We start from the raw sequence: 18127 nt of genomic DNA on the forward strand, positions 1-18127 counted from the left end.
TATAGTCTAACTTCACTATAATGAACCCTTCTTAAAACGAACACCCATTTTTAATGATCCAAGCAGAAAGAACCATTTTTTTCAATGGAAATTAGCCCAAATTCTATCTGGATAAAATGATCTCGGTAGTGACTGGCACTGAACTTTCTCCAGTGTGAATGTGTTATTCTCATAGTGAAAATAAAGATCTTGGTAGGCTAATTTGAAGACAAGACTGATTCATAGATAACCTTTTGTAGTGTGAATCATGTGTGACGTATGCAACCGTTGCCATCTTCACAAAAACTGCAACCATGACAACAGGCATGAGGAGGTACACCAGTTTGTTCAAACAACCTATAAATATTAAAATTTTAGTCCATTATAGATCATATATATATATATATATATATATATATATATATATATATATATATATATATATATAATATATATATATATATATATTATTGATGTTTATATTATTATATATATTAAATACATCTAATTTAATAATTGGTAACTATTTTTTCAAAGAAGGTTAGCTGTGTAAAATCCAGAAATAAGACAGTAAACTTTTAGATTAATATGCTGACAACCAAAATAAATTAAAAAAAAATAAAATAAAATAAAAAAAAATCTAGGTTTTATGAGCTAATTTGTGGAATATAAGTGTGTCTGTGGTGGTCTTAACAGATAAATACCATCTTACTTCTTTTAGTCAAATAAGTCAAGGTCATTGAAACTACAGTTGCAACTAACTCTTCCCTTGAGGAGATTAGATTTACTGAGGTACTAAAATTAAACGGACTCATGAATAATGCACGTGGGAAAGTGCTCATTCTCTTAAAGCCTTTCAAATGCATGATTCACAGCCAAGAGGACACCAGCTCCCCAATGTAACCCCTTTGACTAGGGCTGTATTAGAAGGTTTGAAGGTTCGAAAGTTTGTTCACTAGCCAGGAATTTGAAAATTGTTTTAAACCTTTGAAGGTTTGTCAGACAACATTCACACACTGTCTGTTTTTTTTTTTTTTGTTAACAGAAATCATTTGACAATGTGTGAATACCATAAATCACATATAAAATGTCACTCACATGCATATTTCAATCTTTTTATATGTATAATGCATATTGCTTAAACAAAAGTTGTTGTATTAAAATCCACTACCAAATCGTTATACGTAGCAATCTATAGCAGGGTATATTATCCAAAGCACTGGGGCAGTACCTATAGCAGTTGTAGTGCTTCAGTAAAATATGTACTGAACAGCTAGTGTACAACAGTACGATGGTAGGATATGTTTGAAACATATAAAATATATGTTAACACTAAATTTTAATTTAGAAAAAACTGAGCACCGTCCGTCCCTCTCCCCTCCAGCTCGTGTTAACCAGAGGCAAATTTCTTCATTCCCCATCTCGACAGCAAAGCGTTGTATAGCATAAGCTGTATTGAAAGAAATGTCTCAAAACCCCTCTGCTGTTTGTGTTTTTTTTTGGTTAAATGCCCAGACAACCAAAAAGAAAAAAGTTGAATGCAAACTGTGCAAGCGACTGTTGATGTATCATGGAAGCACAACCAATCTCTGGGGTCACTTTACAATCGTAAGTTCATATTATTATTATTATTATTATTATTATTATTATTAATATTTTTAGCAGTAGTAAATTGTGACTGTGACTGCTAACCTGCTTGGAAGGGTGACTGTTAAATAAAGCTTTGTTCTGGTGCAGTTGGTACTGCTGCAATACAAGCTTACTGTATATATCACAAGCAGCATCAATTACATGTAAATAAACAATGTGTAATTTTATATTTAAATTATAAAAACATGATTACTGTCCTATATTATGTATTTTTAAACTGCATGTGAATGTTGTATTCCATTTATATAGCTTACCTATAAAATAATAGAATTTTAAATCAAATAAACAAGAAGCTATGGTGATGTGAGTAAATTATGCAAATTTGTACCATCGATGGTTCCAATCTTCCTTCACTAATGTGTTCCGAACCTTCGAAGGTCAAAATGTACCCTTCGTTGCAGTCCTACCTTTGGCACACTTGAGGCAGATCTTTAGTCTAGACCAGGGGTGTCAAACTCGTTTTGTTTGGCGGGCCTGATCCTATACCCTGGAGCTTGGCGCGGGCCGGGTAACAGTTATAAAAATACAAAGATGCACCCTAAACCCAAAACCTTTGCTTGAACAACACAAATTGTCATGTTGCTGTGATTGCTGTCAATCGCCGACCACGTGGGTGAGAAAGCAGTGCGTCAGCTGGTTCGAGTAGACGACATCAGTGATACCAGAGCAAGGATCTGTGGTGACAAATGTCATTGTGTCTTTATCCATGAAGAGAAAGGTGGAACAAGAGTGCCGTGTGTTTCAAGAGAAATGGGGAATTTGGTATTTCTTTGAGGGCACGAATGGAAAGCCAATGCGCTTTATTTGTAAGCAACGTGTGTCTGTTGTGAAATAATACAACATTAAAAGAGACTATGAAGCAAACCATTGCAAGAAATATGAGACATATACAGGAATGGTACATGTAGATAAATACTCTGAATTAGCACAGTCATTGAAATAGCAGCAATTGATGTTTACTAAATTGTCACAGAGACGGCCGAAGTGGGCGGCGTCAGAACCAGGAAAGGTAAGGCAATACACAAACCACAGGACAGATGATGAAATGAAATGATGATGGCGCTTGCTTGCGCCGGTTTATTGCAAAATAAAAGGGTTGAACAAACAAACAGAAAAAGGACACGGCACTGGTAGCCAAAATAAAACAGACAAACAAAAAACGGACTAATACTTAACAAAACGGTGGACGCACAGACACTGACAAACACGGTGAGCGGATACTTTCCCCTATTATTATTACTGCTACTGCTACTGCTTATTTTCTCCGTCTCCAATCCCGTTCTCCGCTCACCGAACACCCAACCCCCAGTATGTGCCAACGTGCATCTATATATACTATTGTGCTGGGATTCAATTACCAATTAATTATTCACTTGAATCCCAGCACGTGAATTAATAAAGTGCAATTCCCCGTGCTCACATATTACTACATTTTACTTGCACGTGAAGTGCTGTGCAATCCTCGTGCCTAAATACACATATACATTTTAAACACTCGTGTTACACAGACCCGTTTATATCCCGTGTACCAATGTCTATACACCAACATTTAAACACACCACACGCAACACATAACAGATAATATACACAGGGGCGGGCACTTTGTTACATATACCCCCTCCTGTGCAAAGCACACATGGCCTCAATGGCCACCTCCCCCCTTAAAAGCCCAAAAGTCCCGCCCAAAGTCCTTGGCCAGGACCAGAGGCTTCCAGGGGCCCACAGGTCGTAATGCTGTCAGCAGGGTAGCATTCTCCTGCCAGGGTAGTCCTAGCAGCGGAAAGGCTGCTTGGGGTGTGGTCTCCTGACCTTCCCCCTCCTTCGGCGCCGGCAGCTCCCCTTGGTGGGGCTTCAACCACCGTTCTTCCTGCAGGGAAGAAACTGCAGAGGGAGCAGGTCTCCGGACCTCCCCCACGATCTCCGGCGGAGAAACTGCTGCTGGGGTTGGCGGTCTCCAGACCTCCTCCCCCTTCTCCGGCAGCGAAACTGCTGCTGGGGTTGGCGGTCTCCAGACCTCCTCCCCCTCCTCCGGCAGCGAAACTGCTGCTGGGGTTGGCGGTCTCCAGACCTCCTCCCCCTCCTCCGGCAGCGAAACTGCTGCTGGGGTTGGCGGTCTCCAGACCTCCTCCCCCTTCTCCGGCAGCGAAACTGCTGCTGGGGTTGGCGGTCTCCAGACCTCCTCCCCCTTCTCCGGCAGCGAAACTGCTGCTGGGGTTGGCGGTCTCCAGACCTCCTCCCCCTTCTTCGTGGCCGGCAGCTCCCCTTCGTGGGGTTCCGGCCACAGTACTTCCGGCTGTGATGCGGAGCGGCGGGCAACCCCAGGCGATGCAGAGCGGCGGGCAACCCCAGGCGATGCAGAGCGGCGGGCAACCCCAGGCGATGCAGAGCGGCGGGCAACCCCAGGCGATGCAGAGCGGCGGGCAACCCCAGGCGATGCAGAGCGGCGGGCGGCGGGCGATGCAGAGCGGCAGGCGACCTTGGGCGATGCGGCGGGCAACCCCAGGCGATGCAGAGGCATCCTTGGGCGAAGCGAGGCTGGCATCCTTGGGCGAAGCGAGGCTGGCATCCTTGGGCGAAGCGAGGCTGGCATCCTTGGGCGAAGCGAGGCTGGCATCCTTGGGCGAAGCGAGGCTGGCATCCTTGGGCGAAGCGAGGCTGGCAGTCAGGACAAGCTGGGGTGCGGGTGTTGGCCCTCTTTTCGGCCACTGCAGCCGGGAGGTTCTTCCCCGTGCTTCCCTCAGCAGCCTATGCAAGGGCTGCTGAGGACCGCCAGCATCTAGTCCTGGTCCTTCTGGTGCAGGGAGAGGCAGCTCCTGCTCCTCTCCCCCTGATGGAGGTGGAGGCAGAGGAAGCTCCAGCTCCTCTCCTCGTGATGGTGGGGGAAGTGATACCAGCAGGCATTCACCCTCTGCTGGTGGGGGAAGTGATACCAGCAGGCATTCACCCTCTGCTGGTGGAAGTGACCCAGCAGGCATTCACCCTCTGCTGGTGGACAGGGACCCAGCAGGCATTCACCCTCTGCTGGTGGACAGGGACCCAGCAGGCATTCACCCTCTGCTGGTGGGGGAAGTGATACCAGCAGGCATTCACCCTCTGCTGGTGGGGGAAGTGATACCAGCAGGCATTCACCCTCTGCTGGTGGACAGGGACCCAGCAGGCATTCACCCTCTGCTGGTGGACAGGGACCCAGCAGGCATTCACCCTCTGCTGGTGGAGGAGGGAGGCAGAGGCAGCTCCTGCTGCTCTCCCCCTGCCGGTGGAGGAGGCAGAGGCAGCTCCTGCTGCTCTCCCCCTGCCGGTGGAGGTGGCGGAGGCAGAGGCAGCTCCTGCTGCTCTCCCCCTGCCGGTGGAGGAGGCGGAGGCAGAGAGGCAGCTCCTGCTGCTCTCCCCCTGCCGGTGGAGGTGGCGGAGGCAGAGGCAGCTCCTGCTGCTCTGCCCCTGCCGGTGGAGGTGGCGGAGGCAGAGGCAGCTCCTGCTGCTCTCCCCCTGCCGGTGGAGGTGGCGGAGGCAGAGGCAGCTCCTGCTGCTCTCCCCCTGCCGGTGGAGGTGGCGGAGGCAGAGGCAGCTCCTGCTGCTCTCCCCCTGCCGGTGGAGGTGGCGGAGGCAGAGGCAGCTCCTGCTGCTCTCCCCCTGCCGGTGGAGGTGGCGGAGGCAGAGGCAGCTCCTGCTGCTCTCCCCCTGCCGGTGGAGGTGGCGGAGGCAGAGGCAGCTCCTGCTGCTCTCCCCCTGCCGGTGGAGGTGGCGGAGGCAGAGGCAGCTCCTGCTGCTCTCCCCCTGCCGGTGGAGGTGGCGGAGGCAGAGGCAGCTCCTGCTGCTCTCCCCCTGCCGGTGGAGGTGGCGGAGGCAGAGGCAGCTCCTGCTGCTCTGCTCCTGCCGGTGGAGGTAGGAGCGGCGTGTAGTCTCCTGGTGGTGGAGGTGGGAGCGGTGTGTAGTCTCCCCTTGTTACAGGGGACTGGTGCGGCTCTCCCTCACTTGCAGGGGACTGGTGCGGCTCTTCCTCCCTTGCAGGAGACTGGTGCGGCTGTGGAGACAGCGGTGGGACCTCTGCCTTCCTCTTCCCCTTTCCCCTTCTCTGCCACCTCCTCACCTTCCTCTCCTGCGGCAGTTCCTCCTCTCCTTCCTGGTAGGGGCAGCGCACCACCGGGTGCCCAAACTCCCCACAGGCAAGGCACCAGCCCTGGTCCTCCAGACCACCGAGGAACTCCTCCAGGTCCTGGCAGCCATCTCTCCAGTCCCAGCCTTCCATGTTTTATTTTTTTTTTTTTTGTTGTTGTTGTGGGTTTTTTTTTTTTTTTTTTTTTTTTTGACAAAACACCTCTCCTGGTCTGACGCTTGGAGGCGCTGTTATCCCACGCAGGACACCACGTGTCACAGAGACGGCCGAAGTGGGCGGCGTCAGAACCAGGAAAGGTAAGGCAATACACAAACCACAGGACAGATGAATGAAATGAAATGATGATGGCGCTTGCTTGCGCCGGTTTATTGCAAAATAAAAGGGTTGAACAAACAAACAGAAACAGGACACGGCACTGGTAGCCAAAATAAAACAGACAAACAAAAAAAACGGACTAATACTTAACAAAACGGTGCACGCACAGACACTGACAAACACGGTGAGCGGATACTTTCCCCTATTATTATTACTGCTACTGCTACTGCTTATTTTCTCCGTCTCCAATCCCGTTCTCCGCTCACCGAACACCCAACCCCCAGTATGTGCCAACGTGCATCTATATATACTATTGTGCTGGGATTCAATTACCAATTAATTATTCACTTGAATCCCAGCACGTGAATTAATAAAGTGCAATTCCCCGTGCTCACATATTACTACATTTTACTTGCACGTGAAGTGCTGTGCAATCCTCGTGCCTAAATACACATATACATTTTAAACACTCGTGTTACACAGACCCGTTTATATCCCGTGTACCAATGTCTATACACCAACATTTAAACACACCACACGCAACACATAACAGATAATATACACAGGGGCGGGCACTTTGTCACAATGCTTGTAGCATAAGTGATGTTGCTGTTAAGCCAAGCCATGTGATTGCTCACATCATAGTTGTTTCTTCAAAACCATTTTCTTATGGGGAGTTTTTGAAGAAATGCTGCTGAAACAGTGTCTTGAGAAGCAGCAATCGTTCTCCTTCAAGAATATCAGCAAATTAAAATGTAATTCTCAACTTAACTCAATACTCAAGATATACTGAGCCCAGTTATTTGATCCAGATGTTAATGCGTTGGTTCAAGCAAAGGTTCCAGGTATCAGGAGCAGTAGTAGCAGTCACTAATGTTCTTTGAAATAAAATAAAAAATTGATCAGTATCTATTCATATTTTGAATTTTTTGTTGTTGTTGTTGTTGTTGTTGTGCTGGGACGAACATGAATTTTCATGTTTGGATATTCATTCAAGATTTAGATATTTGTTCGGATATTCGTTTTAAAAACGTTATCAAAACCATTATATGTAGCACTGTATTAAAATTGAAAAATATTCCAGAATTAAGAGGGGCCTTACTTTACTCTCGTGAATTAACTACAAAACAAAGAAAGCAATACAGTAGTTACATTGTGTGTATTTCAAGTAAAAACACATTTTTAAAAAATTAAAAAAAAACGTGTCTTGGCAATAAACAAGGTGGACATAGACACGTTTTGATAAAGTAATAACATTGTTTTTTAACTTGAATAAATACTTCAAATAAAACATGTTAAAAAGACACTTGTGCAATATAAACAATATTTACTCACTGTGTTTAGGATTGCTAGGATTGCACCATGAAAGAAAATTAAAATGATGATTAGTATACGAGTTTTGCAAGTATGACCTGTATCATAGTATTGCAGAAATTGAATGAACCCTGATTGTAGTGGCGGTAAGAATCCCAGCGTGCAACTTGTATCTTCCAAAACAGATAGCTATTTTATTTAGCAAATAGAGTGAACAGCACGCTCAGGCTGATCTCAGCTGATAGTCAGAGCGCACCAGGAGAACTCTTTTATATATATATATATATATATATATATATATATATATATATATATATATATATATATATATATCTATATATATGCAGGTGTGAAAAAATGCTGGAAAGGAATAATGCTTTCAAAAATAGACATGTTAATAGATTATATACAAAATGCAAAGTGAGTGAACAGAAGAAAAATCTACATCAAATCAATATTTGGTGTGACCACCCTTTGCCTTCAAAACAGCATCAATTCTTCTAGGTACAATTGCACACAGTTTTTGAAGGAACTCGGCAGGTAGGTTGGCCCAAACATCTTGGAAAACTAACCACAGTTCATCTGTGGATTTAGGCAGCCTCAGTTGCTTCTCTCTCTTCATATAATCCCAGACAGACTCGATGATGTTGAGATCAGGGCTCTGTGGGGGCCATACCATCACTTCTAGGACTGCTTGTTCTTCTTTACGCTGAAGATGGTATTGCATGATGGATAAGTATCTGCCTGTACTTCTTAGCATTGAGGAGACCATTAATTCTGACCAAATCCCCAACTCCATTTGCGGAAATGCAGCCCCAAACTTGCAAGGAACCTCCACCATGCTTCACTGTTGCCTGCAGACACTCATTCATGTCCCGCTCTCCAGCCCTTCGGCGAACAAACTGCCTTCTGCTACTTCAAATTTTGACTCATCAGTCCAGAGCACCTGCTGCCATTTTTCTGCACCCTAGTTCCTGTGTTTTCGTGCATAGTTGAGTCGCTTGGGCTTGTTTCCACGTCGGAGGTATGGCTTTTTAGCCACTAGTCTTCCATGAAGGCCACTTCTGACCAGACTTCTTTGGACAGTAGATGGGTGTACCAGGATCCCATTGTTTTCTGCCAATTCTGAGCTGATGGCATTGATGGACATCTTCCGATTGTGAAGGGAAGTAAGCATGATGTGTCTTTCATCTGCTGCAGTAAGTTTCCTTGGCCGACCACTGCGTCTACGGTCCTCAACATTGCCCCTTTCTTTGTGCTTCTTCAAAAGAACTTGGACAGCACATCTGGAAACTCCTGTCTGCCTTGAAATTTCTACCTGGGAGAGACCTTGCTGATGCAGTATAACTACCTTGTGTCTTGTTGCTGTGCTCAGTCTTGCCATGGTGTATGACTTTTGACAGTAAACTGTCTTCAGCAACCTCACTTTGTTAGCTGAGTTTGGCTGTTCCTCACCCAGTTTTATTCCTCCTACACAGCTGTTTCTGTTTCAGTTAATGATTGTGTTTCAACCTACGTATTGAATTAATGATCATTAGCACCTGTTTGGTATAATTGTTTAATCATACACCAGAGATACCTGATATTAGCCTACAAATATTTTTTATATACCTACTGATGTAGCGAGGCCACCCTGTGGGCTGTATGTTTCAGACCCCTTTATAATTCCTCGGTAGATTATATTTGGAATATACTGGCAGGCACATCATCGGGGTGTTACATTGTGCTGTTACGTAAGAACACATTTAACAAATATATTATTTGGTTTGTTAACACTTTTTTTATAAAACCATGCTGTCTCTGTAAGGAACAGACATAGACATCCCATTTTGAAGCTAACTTTGAAGCAAGATACATTTTCTCAGACGAATGCAATGTAAAGGTAAAAAAGCATTTTGAGTTAATACTGTTTTAAATCATTATATAATCTGTCAATGCTTATTTGTCATTTGTTACTGATGTTAATGTAAAAAATAATTTTATTTTGTATTTTTAAATAACATGAACAGTTATATTTAACATGTATAAATTGCTGTATAATTATACATCTGGCATAGATTTGATTGACCTCAACACCATCACATGATCCATTATATAGATTACACTATGTCATGGAAAGTGGGATGTAGCTGTTTCCCTCACTCTACAGTATACCTGTTATACGTCACACCCGTTACCCATTCCCCATTTTATTATAAAAAGTAAAACCTTTCTTAACACATTTTTTTTTAAATGAGCCTGACAATTTACAGAGGTGTGCAAAACGATTACTATTTGACTAGACAGAATACAAACAGGTCACCAGAAGTTAAGGTTGAATATGAAATAAAAAGAAAGAGAAAATACATGGGATCTGTTCCATCATCTATCCACTGCAGATTGCAAGGAAATCATAGTTTCATCAAGCCAATGTGTAAAATTTGTATGCAGTAGGATTCAACCAGATTAAGTAGCATCTAATGGTGCTGTTCTGGCCTCTGAAGATGTGGGCTCTGAATTAAGGCTTGTTTCAAACATTGCCAACGTGAAGATATGTAACTATTCTTCCAAATCCCAAAGGCTTGCTGGCCGCATGATCTTTCAGACTAAATGCGCCCCTGCTACAAAATACAACAGTGGAACTGCTGGTCCCTAGCTTTTCACACAACATCCTTTTGGTATGAAGATGGCTTACCAAACTAGAAATATGTACAGTAATACTGGGACACAAGAGGACCACAACCACAAAACTGTATGGAAACCATGTAGCTCCTGCAGTGTCAAAATTAGTCTCTGACTGAAACAGCTACTGATCAGGAGATCCGATTTCAGGATTGTTCAGGCGAGATGCATGGGAGGCTTGGGATAATTTGATCAACTTGACCACCCTATAATAAATCACCTTGCTAAAACAAATAAAACAAGCAATTTAGCACACCGCTTTTCTGAACGGCACAGTCCAATACACATTTTCAAATAATGTGAAATCATTACTAGAAAAAAACCTTCAACACATTGAACACCACAGTGCAAGTGCAAATATCCCTGTGGTTCTCAGCATGGTCTGTGGTATTATAAATCCCAGCTACAGTACAAAGACTTAAATCATGAGAATGAAAAAGTGGCATGCTGTACAACGAATAAACATCAGTAACATAAATTCAGAATATATGAAGAGACAATTATGCTCCTTAGTAGCTCAGTATCTATACACAGATCTTCTGGCCTCAGTCTAGGAAAAAGCTTGCCAGCCAGGTCAGTCATCAGTGCTGATGGTAAACGTGAATACCCACACATACCTTATATATGCTATATTAAAGCCACTTGGTTTTATGTGGGTTTCTTTCTTTACAATTTTACCATGCTACAGCGGGTATAAGCTACTTAGGGAATTACAGATGTTAATTATGCAGTCATGCCTAATGAATACATCCTGTCAGAGGTGCCCAGAAATTAATTTAAAATTGAAACAAAAAGGTCAACATGACAGTAAAGTCTGTAACCCTGTTACATGCACAAATCTGATTTATGTGTTACACGGTTATATTAAACAGTACTGCGGTATAATGCATTACTTGTGCGCCACGCATGTACTACTCATAAACCTTAAATATACCCACTGTTAATGTATATTATTTATGTACATCCATGATACTTAATGCAAATCGTTATGGTAATCTGTAAATTGAAAATGCGTTTAAGAGTAAGGGTTGTATTAACATCGTTTGATCAACGATGTATTTAAATCTATAATGATATTAAGTGACTTTTTTTTTTTTTTTTTGATCGCACCAAATACGTAAATGTCAGCCTATGATTCTGAGCATATTGTATGCATTGTGCAATTCATTTAATTAAACACATTCTTATGAGTATGAAACTGTAAAATATACAGCAATACTGTGCACATGGTACATTATTCTTTAGAAATATTCCAAAACAATAACATAATTCTGTTCCTGTTAATGATCTTGAATCATTTTGGCAAGCACTTTGTAACTGTTACTAACTAACCACAAACTTTTGACAGAAGATACATGGAGTGCTGTAGCCACCTACCTCTTAATGTAGTTCTTCCCGTAGATGATCTGTTGCAACAAGGTTACGAGACCAAACGCACAAATGAAAAAAAAACAGAGAGATCTGTTGCCCAGCACATCTCTGCTCGAAGTGACTGTGTACCCCATTCTTTAGCCTAAGGTTCAGACTTAAAACCAGAAAGTGTTCTTATTGTATTGAAATTCGAACACATTGGATTCAGCCACCGGAACACGTTTAGCCAAGGTCATCGTCTTAAATGACTGCACTTTTTAAAACGCGATTTGTCAGTACAGAGTCTGAGCATCTGTAAACTAGCATTGCTGTTTTTTCATTATAATATTCGTGTTCCAAAGCAGGTACAGAATGAGTCTGTGAAAATACTGGCAACCTTTCTCAGGACGTCTCCTTGCATCTGCGATTCGGCAAGCGAAGGTGGTGAAAATCTTCTCTATAATCTCACCCAACAGAGACTAAAAATGAGGAGCCTCAGTTACTGCATTCCACTTCCAGCGATCTCTCTCTCTCTCTCTCTCTCTCTCTCTTTCTCTCTCTCTCTCTCTCTCTCTCTCTCTCTCTCTCTCTCTCTCTCTCTCTCTCTCTCTCGTGATCCAAATAGTAGGCATTTGCTTCTAGACGTGACTGGGATTTGCTATTACGTGTATACATTATATGTGGGTGCATCACATACACGCCTTCTTAGAACAGTAAGTGTATGGCTAGTAATTTACATTTCACTGCCATTGTATTTAATATCAGCTCTGTTCCTCTTGCCATCTTTATAAGCAAGGTCACAGTTGCATCTCTTCAAGGACAGTTGTGGGCACCTCCTGCATACTGATTTATTACAGACCCAAGATATGTATGACAGGGTCAAATCAATGACATATTAACACACCACTGATGTCTAATTTATTTTTATTATAACTGTTTTCTATACTGTACACTAGGCTCTTAACAAAGGTGTAGTGAGACAGCATTACAAGAATCAACATCACAGAGCTGAGATTTGATTGATTACACAAGCAGATAATCTTAAAGGGATCACCATGGTTTTTTGCTCTTGTATAAATAAGGTCAATATTAGGGTAGACTAAGCATTATACATGATTAATTACATCTCCAATTGTGCTATGGGTAGAAAGGGGCAGCAAGGTGGCAATCGTAACATCTTTTCCCTGCAGTTTCCTTGTGCTACCTTCCAGCTTTTTGTTCTCTACAGTGCACACATTATTCATGAACTAGTGAAATAGTTTTTTCAACTACATATCTTATTTAATGTGCAGGAATTCATCTTCAGTTTGGCAGAATTAAGGTCAATTTCACTGGTAAAAAAAAAAAATCAATATTCGATAGATTACATTTAACAAAGCTAAAAATACAGTATATTTGTGTTAAGAGAACACAAAAGACTTAAAAAGCACTGTTTCTACCAAAAGAGAGTGCACACTGCAGAAATAGGCCTTTCAGAAATATCACTGACAAGGACATTTGACCCCTGGAGAGATATGATGTGCAGAGAAGGAGGTACGTGATCTGCCTCCAGCAAGGCAGCAGCAGAAGTGCCCTTTATGCAATGTACTTTTTGGATCACATAATTCTATTTAATTTACATACCCTGCTGGATTTACTAACACAAATTGTACATTTCACCCCCGCAAGGTAAATCGTGGTATTTCAGGGTGGCATTAAAAGACAAACAAGCACATCCTCAAAGTCAAGGAATGTCTTTATAACTGCAGCCTGCAGACATCAGACAATAATTTAATCTTATGTGATTTTGAAATATCTATTGAAATACCCAATATTGTTTTATTCAATATTTAGAGTAAAAACCCATTTTTTTCACTACTGTGAGTAGGGTTACTTGTAAAGTATAAACAAAGTACAGTAGAAAAGACACTGCATTGAATGTAACACAGTGAAATCATAGTAAAACACAGGTAGGCAAGATCACACAAAGTAAAACATTATAAAAACCATGTATAAAAATATACAGGGTGTAACCAATATAAACTACATGCAGCAGTATGCAAACCAGGGTTGACACCTTACATGGGGGAGGGAGAGAGGTTCAGTAGCTTGACCCTTAGAGACCCCTAGTCTAGTTCCTATTTTATTTAGAGTGTTGCCAGTAAACTTCACCCTCTAAACTATCCTGTATCAAATGGTTCAATTAAGTAATTGATAACAAGGAACATATGCATCCTCAAAAATCAAAAACTGCAATGTGAACGAAACAAAGTTTAAAATATACTGAAAGGACAGATCTGCTAAAATACATTTGAGTGACTCTCAAATGTATTTTAAGAAGAAACCATTTGAACAACCATTCAATTCCTTGTGTATCTTGAGGGGGTCAACTGTGCGTACACAATGTATCTTTTGGTAAAATAAAGGGATAGAAAATGTCTTATTAGATTTAGAGCACATGTACCATTTTAATATTTTGAAGACCTTGTTTTCTTACCTTTCTGAGCAGCTTTCTTTTTTATTGTTACCTGTTTTGCTTTGTTTATGTGCCTGTAATGTTTTGCCATGTCGTTGGTTCCCGGTTATAAAAAAAAAATGTGATGTTACATAACAAGGTTGACTTTACCTGTTTTTAGTATGGCTGTGGTACTCACTCGCCACTCTTTTGCGTCTAATACAAACCAGGACTGTGTTCGACCCACACTTAGGTACAATTCAATTAATGTTCAATTCAGTAGTTAAGGTATGGTTGAAATAAAGAAAAGACAAGGATTAGATTGAAAGAGCCACAAATGAGTACCACTGTTGTATATTATAGAGCATGGGTTCCTAAACTGTGGTCCGCAGGAGCAATAACATTCAACGGGCCCGATCTTCGATCTTCGCACAATCCCCTCGCTAAATAGTGCTTTGGCACAAAATGAGAGATATTCCAAAATGGCACAAAGCAGTTGCGAGAACAGTTTTTTGAGAAATTCACAAATCTGTTTGTGCCTCGCAAAACCGTCTGCGCATTCACTACCAATATAGCAACTGCACACAACAGCCAAGTGAGAATGCAGAATGATGGACAGTCACCATTAGTAATGGCATTACCCCAACAAGCTGCTGTCACTGGTGTTGCCACAGTATGTACCGATATGACAGCAGACAAGACCACACAATATATCGTGCACACATACATACAAGGACCATTCAAATAAACAATTGGCTCCATAGCTAGACGCCGAGTTTTCAAATTAATGAACTGATAACGTCACTGTTTTATTGAATACAGACAGTATTGTATCACAAGGAAATACTATATAGGTTTCTTTAAAGGCCAGCTGATCCAACATAGCTGCATGTTTTTGAAGTAAAATAAAAAAAAAAAAAAAGGCTTTGGATGCTGTCTGTTTTTTTGTTTCGTTTTTTCTGGATGATATTTTTTTTTTTATGTAAGTCATGCCGTGACAAAGTCTACTGTGGTAGCACACTTTTATATACACAATACACAGAAATGCGTTATGTTATTCATTCTACTCACCCATTTGAACATCATGATTAAGCCCAGTTTGTAAGGTTTTGAGTGTTGCCGGAATGGATTTTTTTTCGTTATGACATTTTTTTTTTTTTGTAAGAATAATAATTAATTCTAAATATGCTCCTAAAATGTTAATTGTAGCCTACTAAGATTTCTCAATAAATGAGCAGTCTCTGTACAATTAGCAACATCGACATTTAGCAGAGTGGACAGCTGCATAAAAAAGGCAAGAAATTACAGTTAACAGAACTGTTTGTCCCGCCTCAGCTAACTTATGATTGTACTGCTGCAGAGAAAATACAGGTCTTTGATTGGTTGATCGTATCACTGGTCTGGCTTTAGAAAAATGTTAGCTTGCATTTCACAGCAAGATTGCCCTAAAGGTGTTTGGCACGCCGAACTACAGCTGCCCACCCCTACACCCGTAATGCATAGCAACCTATGGAATAGCCAAGTAAAGCAATGGGCCGCAAGATGGGTGTATGACGTATTTATACAAGTCATTTACAGATGTGTGTCAACACACAGCAAAGATAACAGGCAGGACCCCCCTCCCCTCTTCTTCCTTCTCTCAATCTTCATTTCCATACTTTGATGGTACACGTTGGATGCCGATATGCCTGTGGAGTAGTGAAGAACACATATAACTGTATATTTAAACACAATCCCGCTGTCCATCATATCAATACAATAGTGATAAAACACGTAACTCATCCACCCATCCAGTGTGTGCGGATGGGGGTGTTGGGGTTCTGTATTATTGTACATTTGTATTATTGTATCCAACTGCAGAGTGGACTGTTACTCCGACACTATTTGAGACAGCGGTGCGTAGTTATTGGAACTAGCGCATCGCAATTATCGCTCAGATATTGGTATATTCAGATGAATTAAGGCTTTTGCTCAATTCAAATTTGATTGCGCTATGTGCATATTGAATGTCCAGCTAGAATACATTTGCATTTGTATTACCATATGCTAATAGGACCATATTAAAGGAACAGAGGTGCTGGACAGAGGTGAGTGCATGTTTCCACACTTGTCTGTTGGGCATGGGAATACGCTATAAACATCACTATGATATAAACATGTTATAGGTCTCTCTCTTTCTCTATATGTATCTCTATCACTGTTGATCTACTAAAAGACATAAAAATAAAAAAAAATATGAAGATATTGCATAGTCGGCAACAAGTTTGGGGTCATACAAGTACTAATATATTTGTGCACAATTTTTGCAAAGACATTGTTGGGCACACAAGCCATTGTCTTATATATTATAGATTATAAAACGACGACTAGTGTGTCTAGAAAAAAAAATGGTTTTCTGAATAAGGTGTTTAGAAGGGCTAGCATTCCGATAGTATCCTAATACTAAGTGGGTATTCGGTATCAGGTTTTCGGAATACAGGTATCCAGAATATGGAATGATTCATTCGGAATACCCTATTTACATGGCATGGAATAGCTATTAAAATTTCCCACTATTCCGAATACAACTGGAATCCTACCTGCATGTAAACGCAGTGACTGATGATTAAAATAGAGCAGTGTAGCCTATTTACCAAGGAGGAATGCATTCAGGTTGTTTCCTGACTCAAATGCACTGCAGAATTTGGACTGATGCCAGATGTACGCATCATGAGCCACCCACCCTCGGGTACTGTGCCAAGACATTGATAATGCAACCTGTTGCAGAACAGACAACCTGCATATTGAGGTAGTAGTAGATCTTGTGGTTCATAAAGGCTGCTGCTTCCACCCCTGCAGGTGCCTGGATAGCAATATGGGTGCAGTCAATTGCACCTACCACGCACGGCAGGTGTGCGACCTCAGAAAAACCCTGCATTATCTCCTCCGTTTGCTCTGGTACTGGGGAATTTAATATGTTCCTCAGCACGTCGCAGCAACGTGGTTATGAATCGGTTCCTTCTGCTCTGACAATGTTCCCCAACTCTGAGGATTGGTTTTTCCAGCAGGACAATGCTCCATGCCACACAGCCAGGTCAGTCAAGGTGTGGATGGAGGACCACCAGATCAAGACCCTGTCATGGCCAGCCCAATCTCTAGACCTGAACCCCATTGAAAACCTCTGGAATGTGATCAAGAGGAAGATGGATGGTCACAAGCCATCAAACAAAGCCGAGCTGCTTGAATTTTTGCGCCAGGAGTGGCATAAAGTCACCCAACATCAATGAGAAAAACTGGTGGAGAGCATGCCAAGACACATGAAAGTTGTGCTTGAAAATCAGGGTTATTCCACCAAATATTGATTTCTGAACTCTTCCTAAGTTAAAACATTAGTATTGTGTTGTTTAAAAATGAATCTGAACTTATTTTCTTTGCATTCTTTGCAGTCTGACAACACTGCATCTTTTTTGTTATTTTGACCAGTTGTCATTTTCTGCAAATAAATGCTCTAAATGACAATATTTTTATTTGGAATTTGGAAGAAATGTTGTCAGTAGTTTATAAAATAAAACAAAAATGTTCATTTTAAATGCACAAACACATACCTATAAATAGTAAAACCAGAGAAACTGATAATTTTGCAGTGGTCTCTTAATTTTTTCCAGAGCTGTATGTATGTATATATATATATATATATATATATATATATATATATATATATATATATATATATAGAAAAATAACAAACCCTCAATTTAGGGGCCAGGTAGTAAAGTTTTAAAAAGTACTTTGACCCCTCCCAAAAAAAAGAAAATTCTTAAACAATTTTCCTACAACGATGCATAAGCTTTTCTTCATTGCTTAATTTCTGCCATATGGCTTTCTTCACTTCTGCTTCTGTGCAGTTCAATGTCTTTGTGGCATACACTAAAAAAATAACAACATTAATATTTATATTAAAATAGGCACACAGATTTAGTAAAATGTTTTAAAAGCTTCACTCTTTTTAAAAAATTGTCATTTTTGTGCAGTATAATTTAATCAAAACAGATTGTTACTATGATCATATGAAATCTCCATTGATATCTTTCCTCCCTATTGATTTTATTCAGTATATTTGGGTGGAAAAAATCATAATATAACAATAACAAATACAAAGGTGATAATGACATTAAAGCCCAAATGATATGTTCTTCACAGTATTCCAGTTTTAGGAGATTAATGTGACCAACTCATAACAAATGCCAGCCAACCATCCTCAGCACTCTGTCATTCATTTTAAACTTGTAAACTCACAGAGCTTGTGTTATTATTTAAAATATTTTTTAGAC

At 41.3% G+C, this 18127-nt stretch overlaps 1 protein-coding gene across 2 annotated transcripts in view; it reads right to left on the reverse strand.

Annotated features, from left to right (window-relative positions):
* LOC121299522 (alpha-2,8-sialyltransferase 8E-like) overlaps positions 1-11904 on the reverse strand; it is a 66173-nt gene extending 54269 nt beyond the window's left edge. For both annotated transcript variants that reach the window (XM_041227306.1, XM_041227297.1), the window contains exon 1: positions 11411-11904. In XM_041227306.1, coding sequence (XP_041083240.1) covers positions 11411-11538 — 128 coding nt within the window. In that variant the 5' untranslated portion in view covers positions 11539-11904. The remainder of the gene's footprint in view (positions 1-11410) is intronic.
* Between the last annotated feature and the right edge of the window lie 6223 nt (positions 11905-18127).

The sequence above is a fragment of the Polyodon spathula genome, chromosome 2 (genome assembly GCF_017654505.1).
Source record: "Polyodon spathula isolate WHYD16114869_AA chromosome 2, ASM1765450v1, whole genome shotgun sequence".
In the NCBI taxonomy this organism is placed as follows: domain Eukaryota; kingdom Metazoa; phylum Chordata; class Actinopteri; order Acipenseriformes; family Polyodontidae; genus Polyodon; species Polyodon spathula.